This window comes from Anabrus simplex, chromosome 2 (genome assembly GCF_040414725.1).
Source record: "Anabrus simplex isolate iqAnaSimp1 chromosome 2, ASM4041472v1, whole genome shotgun sequence".
Classification (NCBI taxonomy): Eukaryota; Metazoa; Arthropoda; class Insecta; order Orthoptera; family Tettigoniidae; genus Anabrus; species Anabrus simplex.
The window spans coordinates 947,390,997-947,409,848 of record NC_090266.1 but is presented as its reverse complement, the minus strand read 5'-3'; the positions used below and the strand labels follow the sequence as shown (position 1 = coordinate 947,409,848).

The 18,852-nt window shown below is 37.2% G+C and overlaps 1 protein-coding gene across 4 annotated transcripts in view; it reads left to right on the top strand.

Annotated features, from left to right (window-relative positions):
- The window catches only part of LOC136864571 (ankyrin repeat domain-containing protein 13D), a 340,236-nt gene that overhangs the window by 168,908 nt on the left and 152,476 nt on the right, over window positions 1-18,852 (top strand). For all 4 annotated transcript variants that reach the window (XM_067141748.2, XM_067141747.2, XM_067141746.2 and 1 more), the window contains one exon: window positions 6,590-6,815. In XM_067141748.2, coding sequence (XP_066997849.1) covers window positions 6,590-6,815 — 226 coding nt within the window. The remainder of the gene's footprint in view (window positions 1-6,589; window positions 6,816-18,852) is intronic.

The following is an 18,852-nucleotide window of genomic DNA, read 5'->3' as shown; positions in this document are numbered from 1 at the left end:
CGATGTCTTCAAATTTGGAAAGGGCTGCAGATGACCACCTACGGTTCTAAACCAGTGTTCTCCCTCAGACCTTTCTAATGGGTGCACCACCTGGCTAACATACAGTAACCTAGATATATGCTAGTTATATAATATTAATACAGTTTTGAGTCATTAGTTGTTTCAAATTAAAATGTAAATACTGTAACCTTGTTCATTTAAATGATAAATTTTCATTATTGTCAGCATCATTGCATCAGTTACATCGGAGTTAAATGTTTATCTTGACTATCGCGCAGTGTCGTGCGTGAGCAGTGTCTCGATTAGTACGGAATCCCATGCAAGCACTCGAATCCGCAGGACATCACAAACCCGTATAGCACTCTACAGTAACCGAGTGGTGAGCTGAATGTGTCGTAATCTAATAGTTTCATTTCTGTATTGATATTATACACAATTACAATGAAAAGGAGGCTTCCACCTAATCAGTACTTTAGTTTATTTTATTTAATCTACAAGACCGGTTTCGACCTTTCTTAGGCCATCCTCAACTGGTCACACAATCTGATATTAACATACCATGCAATTTTAAAACAATACTAAATCTAACATGGAATGTCACATGACAGTAACACAGTAAAATTTGTTGTTTCTCATGATTAGGGACAATCGTCGAATTGTAAACCTGTATTTGATATTTAGATTCACTATCTTCTCATAAATAACATATGTAAAAAGACATTATATATATGTATATATAAAAATTGGAATGGTGTTGGACTTGAAAAGTTCGTTACATTTCTTGGTTCACTCTAAAACTTGGCTCAGAGTTGATAAACGAAAAGTTCGTTACATTCTTGGCTCACTCTAAAACATGGCTCGGAGCTGATAAACATGTGTGATTACATATTTACATATTGTTAGTCATATGGGACGTTGGACTTGTGGCTTGCACTCCTTATTGCTTATGCCATTTAGTTACACACATATAATAAAATTGTATTGTTTAATGTTAGCTTAACTACGATTATAAGACAAAATAGGATCTGTTCATGATATCTTGATAAAATGGACATTGGTGTGATCACTAGTGATACATATAAAGTTAAAACATACGTTGAAGTTCAATGACCTGCATTGTGGATATAAAAAACTTCACTATTTTACATGTAATGCTTAAAATGTCAGGTACAATGTTCTTATATATGGATTTGTGTCATAATATACATGCAAAAAACATTAAAACACATGTCAATGCTGGAAAGCATTATATGAGATTGTGATAACTCAGTTGTGAATTTAAGTGGAAATTATAGTGTAGATCTTGAAGCGTGCACTCTATGATACCTGTGCTATTTATATCCATAGAAGTATCGTAACATGTTTTCCCATTTTAAGATATGCATGTGGCATTTGATTGGTGTGGAGGCTCTCTCTTCACAGTTGTGTATATGGATATGACAATTATTGCTGTTATTGATTTAGCAGTGTATGTTGCTTGGGAACACGTCATGTATATGTAACAAGGCCAGCAAAGAAAAGGGTAGAAAACTAAAGTGATCGTGCACCATTTGCACTAAATGTGACAAAGGTCTGCATGGTCCATGTTTTCTGAAGCATGTCTGTTTGAGATAAACATGGGATTATGGGGTGATATGGAATACAGGGAAATATTGACAGTTACAGAGTTATGTTTCTATGAATGTTAACATTTTCAGTATGTGTTAAAATGCGTAATATTTTGTAAAAATGAATTTCCATATATCTTTGAATCATACTATATCATTTTTTGCTATTCATATTAGTTTTTAATTGATTTTAATTTACGCACAGTTTTGAAACAGTAGAGTAGGAGAGTAATATTTAAGGTTTATGTATTGTGACTTAGGAATAAGTGAGCTGATTTAAAACATAAGTTAGATTATTTATGAAAAGAAATACACATGTGCCATCAAATGTTATTTTTTAAGGAACTAATTGATGTATATTTTTTGTCTTCATTCCCTTTAATGAACAGTAGGTGTCGTGTGTGATGTCATTATATAACTTGTATTCAGATTTCATAATACTTTTGAGAAAATTTATACAGAAATAGGATTTTTTAAATTTTAATTGTAGCAGGCTATAAAAATAAATATTTACATATCCATTTTTATGTTTAGAATTTTTGTATCAACTGTGGGATATGTGCCAATATATTGGTTAGAATCAGAGCAAATTTCATTATGCTGTGACCAACAGTTTAATTCCTAAGAATATTTTAGTATAAGTAAGTAAATGGCATTGAATATGCTTTGGCAGTTTTTGCCTGGGTATGCACTTCAGGCATGGCACTAAGAGGGTAAATGAATTAGCAGAGATAACTGGAGGTACAAGCCATGGCTCATGCCTCACTATTACAATGTCCTGGACATGCTTCCACTAGGTTTAGCGGTGGTTTTCTGTTCTGCTTCATGTTATCTTGCTCTTGAGACCAGAGGTTTAAACTCTGTCAAAATTCACCTGGTTGGCAAACATAAGTAATGTGATGGTTGTACTCAGCCAAACATTTCATAGCAGACTGATCTTGCTCCTGATAAGACCATCACTTAAAAAACAACACTGCATAGCTAACAGAATACTGCCAAATGCAAGAGTTCAATATCGCATAGCTAAAATGAACAAACACATACAGAAATGATGTTTTTCTCTTACTTAAAAATTGAGTTATTTCATTATTAGAGGTCGGACAATTATATGCTTAACTTTTCAGAAATTTATTTTACTGTATGTTTATTTATGTGCTTAAAAGGCGGAAAATATGGGATTAAGTTTCTGCTATATGTTCTTAAATTTTCACTATAATTATACCCCTCAGTTGCTTGAAAATATAGTTGAAATGCCCAGCTTCTTAAATAAACCAGTCCACAGTACAAATGTTCAATCAGATGTACTTCCCGCTTAACAGGCCAGCGTTGCCACAGTATCTGAATCCTACAATACTTAGGCCTACTGTGGACGCACATGCTGTTTCCAAATTTTATTCTAAAGAGAGGAAGAAGAGGTCACTTTAGCACCTTTCGTAGCACTGGTTGTTTTGTCTTATACTTCTACTAGAGTACCTAAATATGCTCAGTTGTGTAAAATGTAAATTACATTTTTCCTCCCAGCATGCCTGCACAAACTTGCACAGTTAGACAGTTAAAAACAGCAACATCTTTATCCATAAATAGCTCCCAGATGCACTGAAATTTGCTACAGTATTTGGTTTCCATCAGCAAATTACATTTTTACTGAAAAAATACAACAGTATTTTCACATGCAGGACATGTAAAATATATTACAAAAATACACAGGATTTCACAATTTCTAAGTGGTAATATATATACACAAAGAACCTACTAGTAATTCCACCAGCTTTCTGTCAATGTATAGAAATATAATGCAAAAGATAAACACAGTACTTATGCCACTCGGTTCAGCACATGAAACTGCTTATACTGGAGCATTTTGCTTGTTTCTGACATACATGTACACACAGAAAGAACAAACTGCTTTGATTTCACGAATGAAACCATGCTCTATAAAGAAAAAATATTCACCCTCTTTATCAAACCATCAGTTGTATGGAGCATTTAAGTGCCGCTTTATGCAGCAGACGAAGGTGATTCAAGTGTGAGCACTAAGAAAATGTAGCGATATCTTTAAAAATGATATGTTACAACAGTTTAGCCCAGATTATTTACAAACATTTACAGTAGAGACTCAAAAGAATTTAGTTTACTTTCCTTGTATTACAGTCTACTAATGGAGACCTTCCACATTTGATATGGAATGAAAGTGGCTTTCTTGTATTTGCATGGGTTCCTTCAGAACGAAATGACTGAGCAAGTTGGCCATGTGGTTAGGGGCATACAGCTGTGAGCTTGCACTCGAGCGATAGTGGGTTCAAACCCCACTGTCGGCAGCTGTGAGGATGATTTTCCGTGGTTTCCCATTTTCACACTACGCAAATGCTGGGACTTTACCTACATTAATTAAGGCCACGGCCGTTTCCTTCCCACTCCTAGCTCCCTTTCCTGTCGCATCATTGCCATAAGTGACGTTAAGACAATTGTAAAAAAGAAAAACTTGAAAACTAGGGTAATCATTGCCTAGGAAACTTCGAGCGGAATAACTGTTAACAATAATTCAAAGATTCATTTGGTACAAATCCCAGGAATTGAACGATTAATTCATGAGAAAGAGGGCATGTACTTTGGCTTGCTTCGTTGTCCATTACTTGGTCGCTCATAACATGCACTCTCATACCTTATGCTATGCATCCACTCTCACTTTGTGCAGTTCAGTCTGATGTAGTGTTGTTTTCACCTGATTTATTCTCACTTAATTACTTCACTTTCATTCAAACTGCGTTATGCAATATTGTATCTCAAAGTGACAGTGAGCCAAGTAATTGTGAGTTATAAAAGGTTTCAAGGCCTCTGTGACTCAGGTGGCAGCACGCTGGCCTTTCACCACTGGGTTCCGTGGTTCAAATCCTGGTCACTCCATGTGAGAGTTGTGCCAGAAAAAGTGGAGGCAGTACAGGTATTTTTCCAAGTACTCCAGTTTTTCCTGTCATCTTTCATTCCAACAGCACACTCCACTATTATTTCATTTCATCTGTCAATCATTAATCACTGCCCCAGAGGAGTGTGACAGGCTTCGGCAGCCAGCACAATTCGTATCCTCGCTGCTAGATTGGGGCTTCGTTCATTCATTCCATTCCTGGCATGGTCGAATGAATGGAAAACAGGCTGTGGATTATTATTATTGTTGTTGTTATTATTAATTTTAAGGCTTTGAAAGATTATATGAATCCTTGCCGGATCTTGTCAACATGCATATCAGTGGAAAGATGGTGATTTATACTATCAACCTAGATAAGGAAACATCATGTAGGGATACATCCGCTAGAATGCAGCGAAACTTTCAGGCAACATGCTCTCAAATGGAAAGAGAAACGACTATTTAAAACTGTATAGAACGAAAAAAGAAACTTCAATTTGAGCTTGATTCATCCACAGAAGAAAGGCAGAGTTCTTCAATTTCAAAGATATACCACTTCCATCGTTACAAGTTAAAAATTTTACAGGCTAAAACAAAATGAAGTTAGGCTACAAGGGTATATACCATGCATGGAAGTCAGCGGCATGTGAGGAAAAGGTGGTCTATACAATGTATGGAGATCGGCGTCAAGGGGTTAAAACACACAATGTGTGACGGCTCCAGATCTCTGTTGCCATTAAGGGCACTACTTATTTGCACAAGTTTATTTTACCATGGATTATTTGATAGAACATTTTCTGATTTTGTCAAAACTTGTTTCTCAGGCTCCTTGGAGAGCTTCTCAGACTTCAGCAATCTCCTGCAAAGCTGACAGAAGTGGTACATCTTTCTTTTCAAGTTTCGTAATTGTGGATATTTTATTATTTTGCATGCCATTTTCACACCCCGGCAAATGCTGGGGGTGCACCTTTAAAGCCACGGTTGGTTTCTTCCCAGTACTAGCTCTGTTTTATCTGGACATGAAACCAATAACAAAAATAATATGGTAGCCTTGACTTGTGCTGTTGTTTTCTATTAATCTACATTCCCTTTGCCTGCTCAGTGTTCTCCTAATGAATATACCAAATGTATGTTCAGTTTGTAAAAGCTACCCTATCATTCATTTCATGAGCCAGTTTTTATTCAATGCCTTTTTCTACAAGTTGCTATTTTATTATGTACAGTGGAACCTCGATATCTCAAATCACCTTGGGAGGTAAATTATATTTAGAGTTATTGAAACTTCGAGATGTAGAGAATACCGTTTTTGAGCATGTATAGCACATAATTGAATCATTTGTATCTACTGAAAACATTCATTTTAACATTCATATACAAACTCTATTTTATGGCATTACTATAATTATTACCCTTATTATAGTAACATTTTAGGAGACGGGATACAGTACATACAGTAGTGAAACAAGAAACATACCTTGCTTAACACCTTTGGAAAAAACCCATTTGTCTCTTCTGTTTACTACTGTTAACTTTTCCTCCCTTCACGTTGAAACTTCTTGTCCATACCATGCAGCCAAGATTCGTAGATAGAGCTTGTCATCTGCGACTTCGGGGATTGTTTTCGTACGTGACCGGTAATTAATAATTAATTCACACCCGAGAAACAGCAAAGCTTCGCCGATATTCCGATCATTAGAAGTTTTAGTTTTTTTGTTCCCGTCATATTAGATCCCAGCATCACTGTAAACCTTTCTTTACTTGTTAACTGTTCGTCACAAACCACAAATGCTGTATTGCCCAGTAAATGTTGCATAAAATTCGAGTTGCAGAGCATTTTTTGCTTCAGAGGAGGAAATGTTTGCATCGAGAAATTCGTGTAACCAAATTTTGAGTAACAGAGAAATAAATACATGTGAAGAATGTGACAAACGGCTGGGAAATTCAAGTTACTTAGAGATGCTGAAAATTCAAGTAATGGAGATTCGAGATATCGAGGTTCGACTGTATTTAGGTCATACGAGTTATGGGTATATGAATATATTTTCTGTATTTTTTACCTTTTATTTTTGTTTTGTTACAGAAACAAGTCTGGTATTTGGGGCTGGAGAGCTGATAAATCTGAAAATGTCAATGGTTATGACTGTAAAGTTTTTGGTGCTAACAATGTAGCAATAGTTACAAAAACTCGAACTGAACATCTAACAGAATCGGACAAAATGAAAGCAAGGCCACCCAAATCCCCATTGCAGTCGTTCCTAAGCATTGCTGAAATAGAAGAAACACAGACTACCACCAACCATCAAAATGTATGTAGTATTTTTTTAAATTTGCAAGATCTTGCATTTCTTTTTTAGTTATAAGTTCAGTAGGCTTGTACTTTTAAAAAGCAATGCTTCAGAAAACATTTGACATAACTTGTGAAGTTTGGAATAAATTCTTGACATTCTTAGATCCTTCCAGAGACAATCATGTGAATTAGGTTTCTTTTTAATAATTTTCCCAATGGTTGGCTTGAGTGCTATGCATTGCTTATTCGTATATCCTGCACTTTCTATGCTTTGTTTGTTCAATGATAGAATAGTAATTGCCCTGTGAGACGATTATAAACTTCGATTCATGTATTTTTTTTTTAAGGTTGATAGCTTACATGAAACTGCAGATACAGCCTTTGTCCACCACCAAAAGCATGTGAATATTCTTGAGTTTCCCAGTGCCGGTTCCTTTGAATATTTGACCATCAGCCATAAGGTGAAGATCACTATCACAAATTTCCATCTGATGCATTATTTCTTATTTAGAAAATAGGAAATAGATGAGGCACCTGTTTCCAACTACAAATCATTGTGTTATGCTGGATACAGACTTTTCAGTGAAAAGTTTGTTTTGTTTATAAAAGGTTAATTTCAGTCGGGTGAAATTCTAAAATGCAGTGCTGTGAAATCCGAGTACACGAAACATAAGACCTATAATGTGAAGCTTATTTTAGAAGTACCTGGTGACATTATAGGAGGGAATGTTAACGTTTTGCTGGAGCAGGCCCCAAGGCATGTTATAAGCACATTGCTGCTGTAAGTTACGCATTACAGCACTTCCCCAAGACTGATATTATTCAGTGTTCAAAAACATGCAGCCAAAATTTATAAACTTTTCAGCATCTTCCCACCAAACGGTTGAGGCCAGTTAGCCCTATGAAAGTGGAATGTTTGCCCTTGGAACAAGTTTTGCTATTATAATCTCAGTTGCACCAGTTATAACTCTAGTCGAGGGGTATTTCTGTCTGAAAGCAAGGGGGCTGTTTTCAAGGGCATTTTCTCTATCAGGCCAATGTTCAATTTTTTAAATTGGCAATACATGAAATTGATCCAAACATTAAATATTCTCCCAACAGTAGTTTTATGGATTCCGAAGTTAAAGCCTAGTTCTTTGTGAGATTTGTTGGTCCTTAGCTTCATAACTGTCAAGAAGAAACACAGTCTGGGTTCAAGAGGGAATATCTGTAAATTGTATCTGTTTTCTCCCAGAACAGCAAACACCAAATTACAATGTTGGACATCTACAAATCCTGTATAAAGCAATATGGCATCAGGATTACGCATTGTTTGCTCAACAACTAAATTACCTGCAGTATTTTTTGAGTGCTGATGTCTTTGAAAATGAAAGCCACAAAAATGTAACATTCACTTCTTCCGGTATATTCAAGATTTCTTCCCGTACTTCCAAGGAGGGGATTTGTGCATATTCCGATATTGTAGGCTTTTGTGGTAATCCAGCAATTTTCTGGTGTATGGCCTCTTCCTTGTTTTTGTTCTGTTCGTGGTCCACGGAAAAAGCGATGGAACAGTGCCCGGTTTTAATCTTGATCTCTCGCCTTTAAATACAAACGCATAAATTCGGTGGTTGTTATCAAAATGCCTAATCAGTTTGTAGGTAGAAAATAGGAATTATTTCTCTTCGTAAATCGCACTTACCCAACAAAGTTTTCGTGAAGTCACCGGGTTGAAAATAATGGGAACACACTTTAATTTTTTCGGTCAGATTCTTTTCATGTTACAAATTTCATATTTGGTCCGTTTTGAAATGTACATCAATTTAAGATATTACCAAAATTTATTAGGATCAACCTATTCAATACAATAGAATTTACAAAGTTAGGACTTACATCCTATTAAACTAAAATTTGAATGGACATGTTTCACCCTTTAAAAGGGCATCATCAGCCTTTTTACACTCATACTTAAAGATAAAAATCAGGATCCTGATTGTCATGGTAAAAAACATAAAATGAGAATATAAGATTAGAGTGAAATTATACAATGTGAGAAATTGTTATGAGTTCTTAAATAATAATTTACAATTAAAACTTCATTTAAAATGTTTGCGAAGAAAAAGTTGAAGTTGGTATGATATTACACTAGTAATTTTAAAATGATTTTATAAATTAGACAAACTAGGCCTTAACCACATAATAACAAGAAGGTCTATGGCTAAAGTTGCCGTATCAAAGTTCGAGTGAAATTCGGCTGGAATCAACTTGATGTACATGTTGAAGAGAAGGTTAATGGAACTTAGTAGCCGCTTGAGATGACATTGAAACTTTCTTGTTGAAAAGTCGTAATATTTAACTGTAGTATGGCACTATGTAGATTATAAAGTTATATCCAACTAGTCCATTAATCTCGTTGTTTACGCAGTGGGTTCGCGGTCTCCGTAATTTTGTTGAAGGGGTTATAAAGAGTTCATAATTGAATGTTGCCGTATAGATCTTTGTTAACTCGTATACTGATAGTTAAATGGGAACATTCTTACTTGTTGTTGGCTGTAGTTTTGAATATAGATTAACTATTGAAGGATATATGGTGAAGAATCGGTAATGAAAAGAGAATAAAAGATATGAAGTTTAGAGGAAAAAACGGTTAATTAGGCGAAATGATATATATTCAATTACTTACATTCTCGATTTTTGCAGTATGAACTGGTTGTCTGTATGGTCTTGGAATGAGTATGATTTGAATGTCGTGTGTTGTATCTGTGTGGAACTGAGGGAGGGGGGTGTGATGGAGGAAAGGAAATGGGCGGAGCGTTGAGCTTGTGCGCTATTGGCTGTTGAAGATGTGGAATTGAGGAAGTGGGGTTTAATGGAGAAGAGGTGGACGGAGGGTTGAGCTTACGGGCTGTTGGCTGTGGAAGATTAGCAGGGGCGGGGACGGAGGGAGTTACCTTTAAGGGGAAGTTGGGATTTTTATTGGAAGTTAGTTTAAGATTTTTAAGGATTTTATTTAAATTGGGATTTAAAGATTGTAATAAATTGGGTAAAGTCTCGTATAAGGGATTTTTTATTTCGACGGGATCATTGAGATTAAGGTCTTTGTTGTAATGTTGATCCAGATATATGTAAATGTTTTCTAATTCGTTCATTAATTTTCTTTGCCTACTATTTTGATGATTGTTAGGTTCTGTTCGATAGTTGTGAAATGATGACTTCCTATCTTTCATATGAGAGCTCATGGCTGAAAATTTGTTATGTCTATTGGCATTATAGTGCTCCTGATATCTAGTAAGGAAGCTCCGGCCTATTTGCCCAATGTATGATTTTTCACATTGCGTGCATTTGAGCGTGTATATACCTGAGTTTGAGTAAATACTATTGTTTATGTTGAGTGTATTGTGATTAAAAAACAGACTGCGGTTGGTGTTTGTCGTCTTAAAGGCAATGTTAATGTTTTGTTTTTTCAGAGGGTTTGTTGCTTGGTAGATGCCTGGATTATTGTATGTAAAAGTGGCGAATTTAGATTTTTTAGGTTTGTCAGGGACGAGGTTTGTTGCTAGTTTATATTTGATTTTATTAATTATTCGATTGATTATTTCTATTTTAAAACCGTTGAATTTTGCTAAGCTTTTAATATAATGAATTTCTGTTTTTAGACTTTTAGGTGATAGTGGGATCTCATGAGATATGTATCATGTATGTAGATGATACATTTGTAATCATAAACAAAGATGTCACTAATAGTCAAGAAATCTTAAATAAATTAAATGAAATCGAACCTAATTTGAAATTCACGAAAGAGGACGAAGTCGATAACTCACTGAATTTTCTAGATATAACAGTTACGCGTACGGTTAACACTTTTGATTTCCAAATATTTAGAAAACCTATACAATCATCTACAACTATAAACAATTCTTCTTTACACCCGAGTTCACATAAACAAGCATCTTTTCACAGTCTGATTTATAGAGCACTTAGAATCCCTCTATCTCCCAAGAATTTGAAGAAAGAATTAAATTATATTAGATACCTCGCTAAACAAAATGGTTTCAAAATAGAAATGATTAACAAATTAATCAATAAAATTAAGAACAAGTTATCTACGAATCTGATACCAAAAAAGACCAATAAAACTGAGTATGCTACATTCACTTTTAATAATCCAGCTATACACCAGATTACTAACGTATTCAAGAAACTTAATTTTAATATAGCTTTTAGAACTACTAATACTAACCAGTCCATATTCTTTAATCATAAAAAAGTCAATTATGATAAAATCGTTATTTGGGATCGGGAGTATACAGACTCAAATGTACTCAGTGTAATTTTTCATATGTTGGACAGACTGGGAGAAGTTTTATGACAAGATACATGGAACATGTTAACGCTGAAAAACATAGGAAATACTCAGCAATGAGTTTGCATATGAGGGAGACTGGTCACAGATTTGAATCCATAGAGAAAAATTTAGCGATAATTAGAAACATACAAAAAGGGAGAATGCTGAACGAATTAGAAAGTTTATACATCTATTTAGATCAGACGTACGATAAGCAACAGAATATTAATGAAACCACGGACAATAAAAGTATGTTACATGAATTAATGCCGAAATTATTAAAGTCAGTTAGTTCGAATAAATTTAGGATACCTAATATATTTAATTCTTCAAACTCTAATACTCCTCCCATACCCACAGATATTAGGCCTACTTCCAGCAATACGGTTGACTCCGCCCCTTTGTCAGTCTCTTCACAATTGACTCCACCCATCCTCTCCTCCCTTCCGCACTCCCCTATTCCTTCCCCTCCGAGTTTACTGCCGCCTCTGCAGCACAGTTACAACACCAGACTCAGAGCCAACAGACGGGCAGCAATCAACACAACAGTAAATAACAAATAACAACTTCCACTTACATGTAAGTCCTCATCTGTTTCAATTTTATGTAAACCGAATTCTCTCCTTACTTTCAATTTCTTATTTCTTCTTTTCCTTCTCTTACAGAAAACATTATTTCTGCATCTACTGACATTTTCTAGCAAGGTTTTAGCCATTTTTATTACCTACCGGTGCTAAGGGCCACTTACAATTTTTCAACATATGCTTCTGTCTCACCTTCTGACGAATTTCATCAGCGGCCTTGGAAAGATTGTATTCATGACAATCAAGTTTATGCTTGTGTTCACGCCCTCATGTCGTTGGCTTTATATTATTACCACTTTGGTTTTCCACTAATATTTTATATGAACTGCTTTTAACTAGAATTTTAATAGAAAAAGTTTTAGTCTCCGACAAGATTATAGTTTAATCATAAGCCAGTTTTCCATTAACATCTTTATATATTGTATCACTTTTCACATTTTTATGTTCCGAATTTTAATAACTTCCACTTTTAATTTAGTTGTATTGTTGATGATTGTGTTTAGGCTGAAGATGCCCTTAATTGAGGGCGAAACATGTCCCATGTAACTAAGAATCTGTTTATGTAACCACTATAAGTGAAAATATAAGTATTGAATAGGTGGAACAAATTAAAACACCTTTATTATTGTTGAACTGTAAAAATGTTCAATATGGACCTAAAATGAGGTTTATAACATGTAATGATAATGTCTGACCGCACAGCGCTGCTTTGGTGGATGAATTTCTGGCTGGGGAAGACATTCATCGCATGGACTGGCCAGTGAGGTCTGTGGATCTGAATCCTATAGGACATGCCTGGCATGCATTGGGGAGGCAAATTACATCCCGTCAGCCTCCACCAAGGACCCTCCAAGACCTTCACATTGCCCTTTCGGAGGAATGGGATCGACTGTCACAAGACCTCGTGGACCATCTGATAGAGAGCATGCCACGTCACTGCGAAGCATGTGTGGCCGTTAGGGGTAACCATAAACCCTATTAACAGAATATTTTGTTGTGGAAGACATTGCCAAATTTTGTTAGTTGTTGTCAAAGGTGTACCTTAGCTATCAGAACCTTTCTGACACTGTTTTTTTGGACAAGTTGTGTGACATATGGTGTGTGATTCAGCTTCCGTTTGTTCAGCAATCCATCTGACATTCCCATCAGGTGGTATGGCCTCGTTTAGTGATTATGCTTAACTTTTGGACAGTAATGTAATAACGTGCAACTTCAAAAAAGATGCAGTGACTACGACATGAAAATTAGTCTTTTCAAGACTAAAGTGATGTCAGTAGAGAAGTCCCCTAAAAGAGAATTGAATGTCAGCTTGGGAATACAAAACTGGAACAGGTAGATAATTTCAAGTAGGTATTTAGGTTGTGTATTCTCCCAGGATTGCAGTATAGTAAGCAAATGAATGGATCAAGATGCAGACTTCCAAACTATGTACCACACGCATATGTTGGACTACGTAACGAAGGGACAAGTGGAAATAGCTCCGATGTATGAGACTCCCGGAAACATCTTCTATCTACCACATTACGCTGTGAAGAAGCAAAAGGGAGAGGGCATAAAATGGAGGATCGTGTTCGATGCATCTTCTCATGAACGAGGCCAACCAGCATTAAATGATCCCTAGAGAAGGGACCAAATCTGCTGCCTGAAATTCTAGCGACGTTGCTCCGTATTCGAATGCATCCAAGTGCCATTGTCTGCGATGGAAGTCAAGCCTTTCTACAGCTATCCCTAGATGAAAATGACGGAGATCTCACAAGATTTCTGTGGTACCGGGTCTAAACTACCACTGATGTCACGTACCAGATCACCAGAGACAACGTAACGTATCGCTTCACTCGATTACCGTTTGGACGTACCTGTTGCCCATTCCTTTTGTCTGCTACTCTACAAGAACTTGTTACACTGCATCAGGAGAAATATCCCACTGCAGCAGCACTCCTGGATGGTTGTACCTTTATGGACGACTTCACAGGTAGTGTCGATAATGATAACTTGGCCGCCGTCGTCTATTATGAACTCACAGGCCTACTTCGACACATCAGACTTCCATTGTCGAAATGGTTTACAAATTCAGAGCCACTGAGAGCCATTTGGAGAGCAGAAGGTCGAGAGGTGAAATCGGAAACATGAGTCCTTGGTGTTAACTGGAATATGGAATTTGACTACCTCTTCGCAACTCCAGACGATATGACCGCTGAACTACTTGGCCAGCCAGTAACTAAATGCCACCTTCTGCAAGTTACTGTCAGAATTTACGACCCTCTAGGCCTGTTTTGCCCTGTCCTGATCACCAGAAAGATCCTCTTCCAAGACACTTGGTGCAAGGGATTGCAATGGGATGAAATCCTCCCAACTGTTCTAAGCCAGAGATGGCAAGCTTGGACATCTAATCTGCCGTATTTGTCTTCCATCCGCATTCCAAGATGGATTGGTATATCTACATCTAATGACTATCCGTACACGTGTTCTGTGATGCTTCTGAAATGGCATATGTTGCTGCGCTGTACATTCGGATGACTACCAAAAACACTTCCTCCGTCACTCTGGTTTGCAGCAAAAACCGATTGTAGCCTGAGAAGAAAGTAACACTTCCCAGACTGGAATTGCTTGCAGCCTTGCTTGGATCCCGTTTTCTTCACTACTTTTGCCAAGAGACTGGAGTTGAGTCCTCTTGTGCCACCTTATGGAGTGACTCAACCGTCACATTAGGACGGATCTGCAACAATTCAAACCGCTGGAAGACTTTAGTCTGCAACCGCGTGACAGAGATTCAAATGCATACCGTGTCCAGTCAGTGAAGACACTGCCCCGGCATGGACAATCGTGCTGATTGCCTCTCCAGAGGACTTGCAGCCCAAGATCTAGCTTCGAGAGATTCATGGTGGCGAGGACCTTCCTGGCGTGCCGAACATCCAAACTCCTGGCCCCGTGACGTCACTGTCCCGGACCTGATCCTGCCAGAAGAAAATAAGACGTCTCAAGTCCTAGTAGCCACAGCTCCAAAACCATTGCTCCTCGCGTCACGTTTCAGTTCGTACTGGAAGTTATTACACGTTACCGCATTGGTCCTATGTTTTGTTACGTGTATGAAGAAGAAACAAAAGGGCAGCGGAAATTATTCAACTGCCAAAGATATCGAAAATGCCAGGGTGTATTGGATACGTCAGGTTCAAGAAGAATGCTTCACTGCTGAACTGGTAGCCTGGAAGAAAAATCATCAGTTGCCAAAATCATCCAAGATTTTGCGATTCAATCCCTTCTTACAAGATGGTATTATTTGTCTTGGTGGCCGCCTACAATTTGCAGACTTGACAAATGCTGAGAAACACCCAGGACTTTTGGATACATCACATACATTCACGCACGTGCTAATTCAGTAGACACATATCAGACTCCATCACTTGGGCATACGCATAATACTCACAGAACTTCGCAATGAATTTTGGATTCTATGAGCCCGCCAAATCATCAAAAAATTGTTGCATGTATGGTATTGTATTGTATTGTATTGAAAAGGTGGAATAAAAAACACAATATTGCAAGCATATTATAGCAAATTTCAATACGGGTCTAAACATGAGATTAATTTCATGTAATGTAATGCATGGATGCCTGCTGTGCAAAATATCCCACAAGAAAAGGTGTGGGGAGATTGAAGCCCCATTGCCTTTAGATCACACTCGCTTAACTTCGCAATGAATTTTGGATTCTACGAGCCTGCCAAATCATCAAAAAAGTGTTGCATGGATGCCTGCCGTGCAAAATATCCCACAAGAAAAGGTGTGAGGTGTTTGAAGCCCCATTGCCTTTAGATCACGTCCATCCTATTTGACCATTTCCTGTGACCGGAATCGACTTTGCAGGCCCACTCTACGTCAAGTCAAAGAACACGACCAAGAAGGTTTACATAGTTCTGTTCACATGTGCAACCGTGAGAGCTATACACCTGGAACTCTCAGCGGACTTAACTACCGACAGATTCTTAATGGCTTTTCAGCGCTTCATAGGACGATGAAGTGTCCCACACACTATATACACCGACAATGCCCAAACATTCCAAGCAGCGAACAGAGAACTTCAACTCTCAGATGTGTTCAGCAGTCCGAAGACTCGTGAATATATGGCACATCACAATGTGACACACAAGTTTATACCACACAGGCGGCTTGGTGGGGAGGATGGTGGGAGAGAATGATTGGCTCCACTAAGCGCTGCCTTAGAAAGGTTCTAGGTCGCTCACAGGTCGATGAAGAGGGTCTCCGTACAGTTCTAATCAGCATTGAAGCGACCCTGAATTCACGTCCGATTGTTCAAGACAAAAGTAACTCTGAATTGTTAACACCCTCACATTTCCTCAACGGCGAGAAACTCACGACCATTCCAGTTGGACCTGAGCCAGTAAATAAGAAAGACCTTACAAGGGAATTTCGCACGAAGATGAAAATGGTTGAAGACTTTTGGTGAAGGTGGAAAAGGGAATACCTCCTTCAGCTGTAAAGCTACCATATGAGTTCAAGTCTCCAACCGGTAAACATCCGAGACTTCGAGTAGGAGATGTTGTCCTCTTACAAGATGATGTCCTGCCTAGCCATATGTGGAAGAGAGCCCGAGTCGACGAAATCCTTCAGGGGAGAGACGGCCGAGTGAGGACAGCCATCCTGCGTCTGCCAGATGGTTCAAGAGTCAGTAGACCTGTGCAACTGGTGATTCCTCTTGAAATTGACCAGGCTGGGGAGGATGTTGAGATTTAAATGCCACCTAGAGGAAGGACTAGTAACTAAGTGGAGTTTTACGCTTGTAGATTTTGTTTTGTATGTTGTAGTATAAAGTGTTGTAAGAAAGACGTAGTTGCACGTTACAACTCGACACAATTCTGTTACTAATAGTAGTGGCTGGTGCTCAAGATATTTAAACAGGAAGTCAATTAAGCAAATATCAATTGAGGCCATGGGTGCAATAACCTGTTTTGAGAAAATCGCATCCAGAGTTTTAAAATGCTGTAAATATCAGAGTTTTTCACTTATGGACATCTTAATTCATACATATAATGTAACGACAGTCCTTAACAATATTTCCATTTTACTTTGAATTTAAATTTCACTAGTTCTTAAATAATTTTATTTAAATGTTAGTTTACCTACGTCGTTATTGCATAGACTGACAATCAGCACCTTAAATTGGCATTTATGGGCAGTAGATTTGTTCAAAAAATTAATACAGAAAAACAGCTACCCTATACTGATTAATAAGTATATTTTTATAATAACTTTATAATATATATGCAGTATATGCAGTATATGTAGAATTTACAAAAAATTAAACTATTTCCTTAATAATGCACTTTTGAAAGAAGTTTCAGTCAGAGAATAATGTTTAAATGATTTCTTATACTGGCATTGCCTTCATAAGGTAGACAAAGTTAAGTAAATTGTATTCATTTAATAATACTAATATTAATAATAAAACATGAGTTTATGAACGTTCATTCTTGAATGGTTTCCTCGGTCTCGCTGATTTCACTTTGCAATTCACTTTCCTCCACAACAGCCTCTTTCTCTAATATGTGCTTAAGTGCATCCGCATTCTCCGATTTTAAAAACTATAGTAAAGAAAGAACATCATTTTTCTTTGTTAGCTTCAAACCAGGCTTAGACAGTTCCTTGAAATTCAGCTTTTCTTTCAGTGTTAAATCACCCTGCAAGAAAAACTAAATGGTTGGAAGGCAGCATTGTAGGTAACCGATACTGCAAGTGACCCTGAAGTTTGAAACATAAGCACCATATATTTCTGAATAGAGAATTTAATGCCATTTGACGTAGGGAAAAAAAAAAAAAAAAGAGGTTCTAAAGCTGAGCACCAGTCTTGTATAAGATGAGCAGCTATCACAACCTCAAAAGGGGAAGGATTATTTCGTGCTGTCTTCAATATTGACAGATAAGCTTCAGTAGACTCAATTTCTGTCATTTTGATAATAGGAGGGACCACGGTGTGGAAAGAAGTGTGTTATTCTAGTCTTTCTTGTCTGCGACAGCCAGGAACAAAATGTGAGCATTGTGGAATTCTTGTTTAGGCCCCTGCTGCATCCCAAAAAAGAATAATCTTCTTCACATTCTTATAAAGTTTCAAGTTTGTTTGAGATGAAGTCAAGTAACTACACACTGAACTGGCATTTTTATTCTAAAAAGCAATGGAATGTACTTCCAGAGTTATTATGACAGTGCACATTAAAAATATTCAACCACAATAACCTTTTATAAAATTTATCCTAGGCAGAGGAAGGTTCTGCCCATAATCAAACTCTAATTTTAGGGTGTCATCAGTTTCTCTGTCACCTTTCACTTTAGCCAAGTATTCTTATTTCAGTGACTGATACTTTTCAACCCTTTTCACGTGAAGTTTATACATCGTTTTACAAGGATCATTGGGATTGACATCCAATAATCTTGTGGATTCAGTGCAGAAGTTGCAGATGTCAGTTCATGGTTGCCTAAAACATTATGGGCTATTTTCTCTAAAATACCTGTGATATGTAGAGTATTTCATTGCAAGAGTTATCCAGCTGAACCAAAATAATACTGCTGAAATGCAGTAAAAAGCTTCTTCACATTCAAGTCCGGATTTTCAAAATATTTCCGTTTGGTATGTCCTTGGCAATAGTGAGACTCCTTGCTTGGAAATGTAGATATACCATTCCTCGATTCTTTTCCTGGTGTCATCAGACAGTTTGTTCGGGTGCGTTGAATGTTTTTCCCTCTTCTGTTTTATTATGAGATTCCCTGTAAAACCAAACAATGAAAACAGGTGTCAAACTACTTAAGTTGTTAACGGTACTTAGAATTAAAAAGATGAGATACAAATCCTAGGAACGTTCCAGGGATTTTAATTTAATATTATAGGGATGTTCCGGAAATATCGAAAATTAAATAATAATAATAATTGTTACCTCTACTACAGTGGTAACACTAAACAAGGCACAAACACAGTTAAAAGGGAGGGTAAAAGCACAATACACAATATAAGTAAACACTACACACTCGGGAAAACAGTAGCTAGCATACGCAGATCTCCAACAAAACAAGTACCTAACTATCAGTAGCGCCAACTAGTGAACGACAATAAGGGAAGATGGAAGGGCTGGGAACCTACCA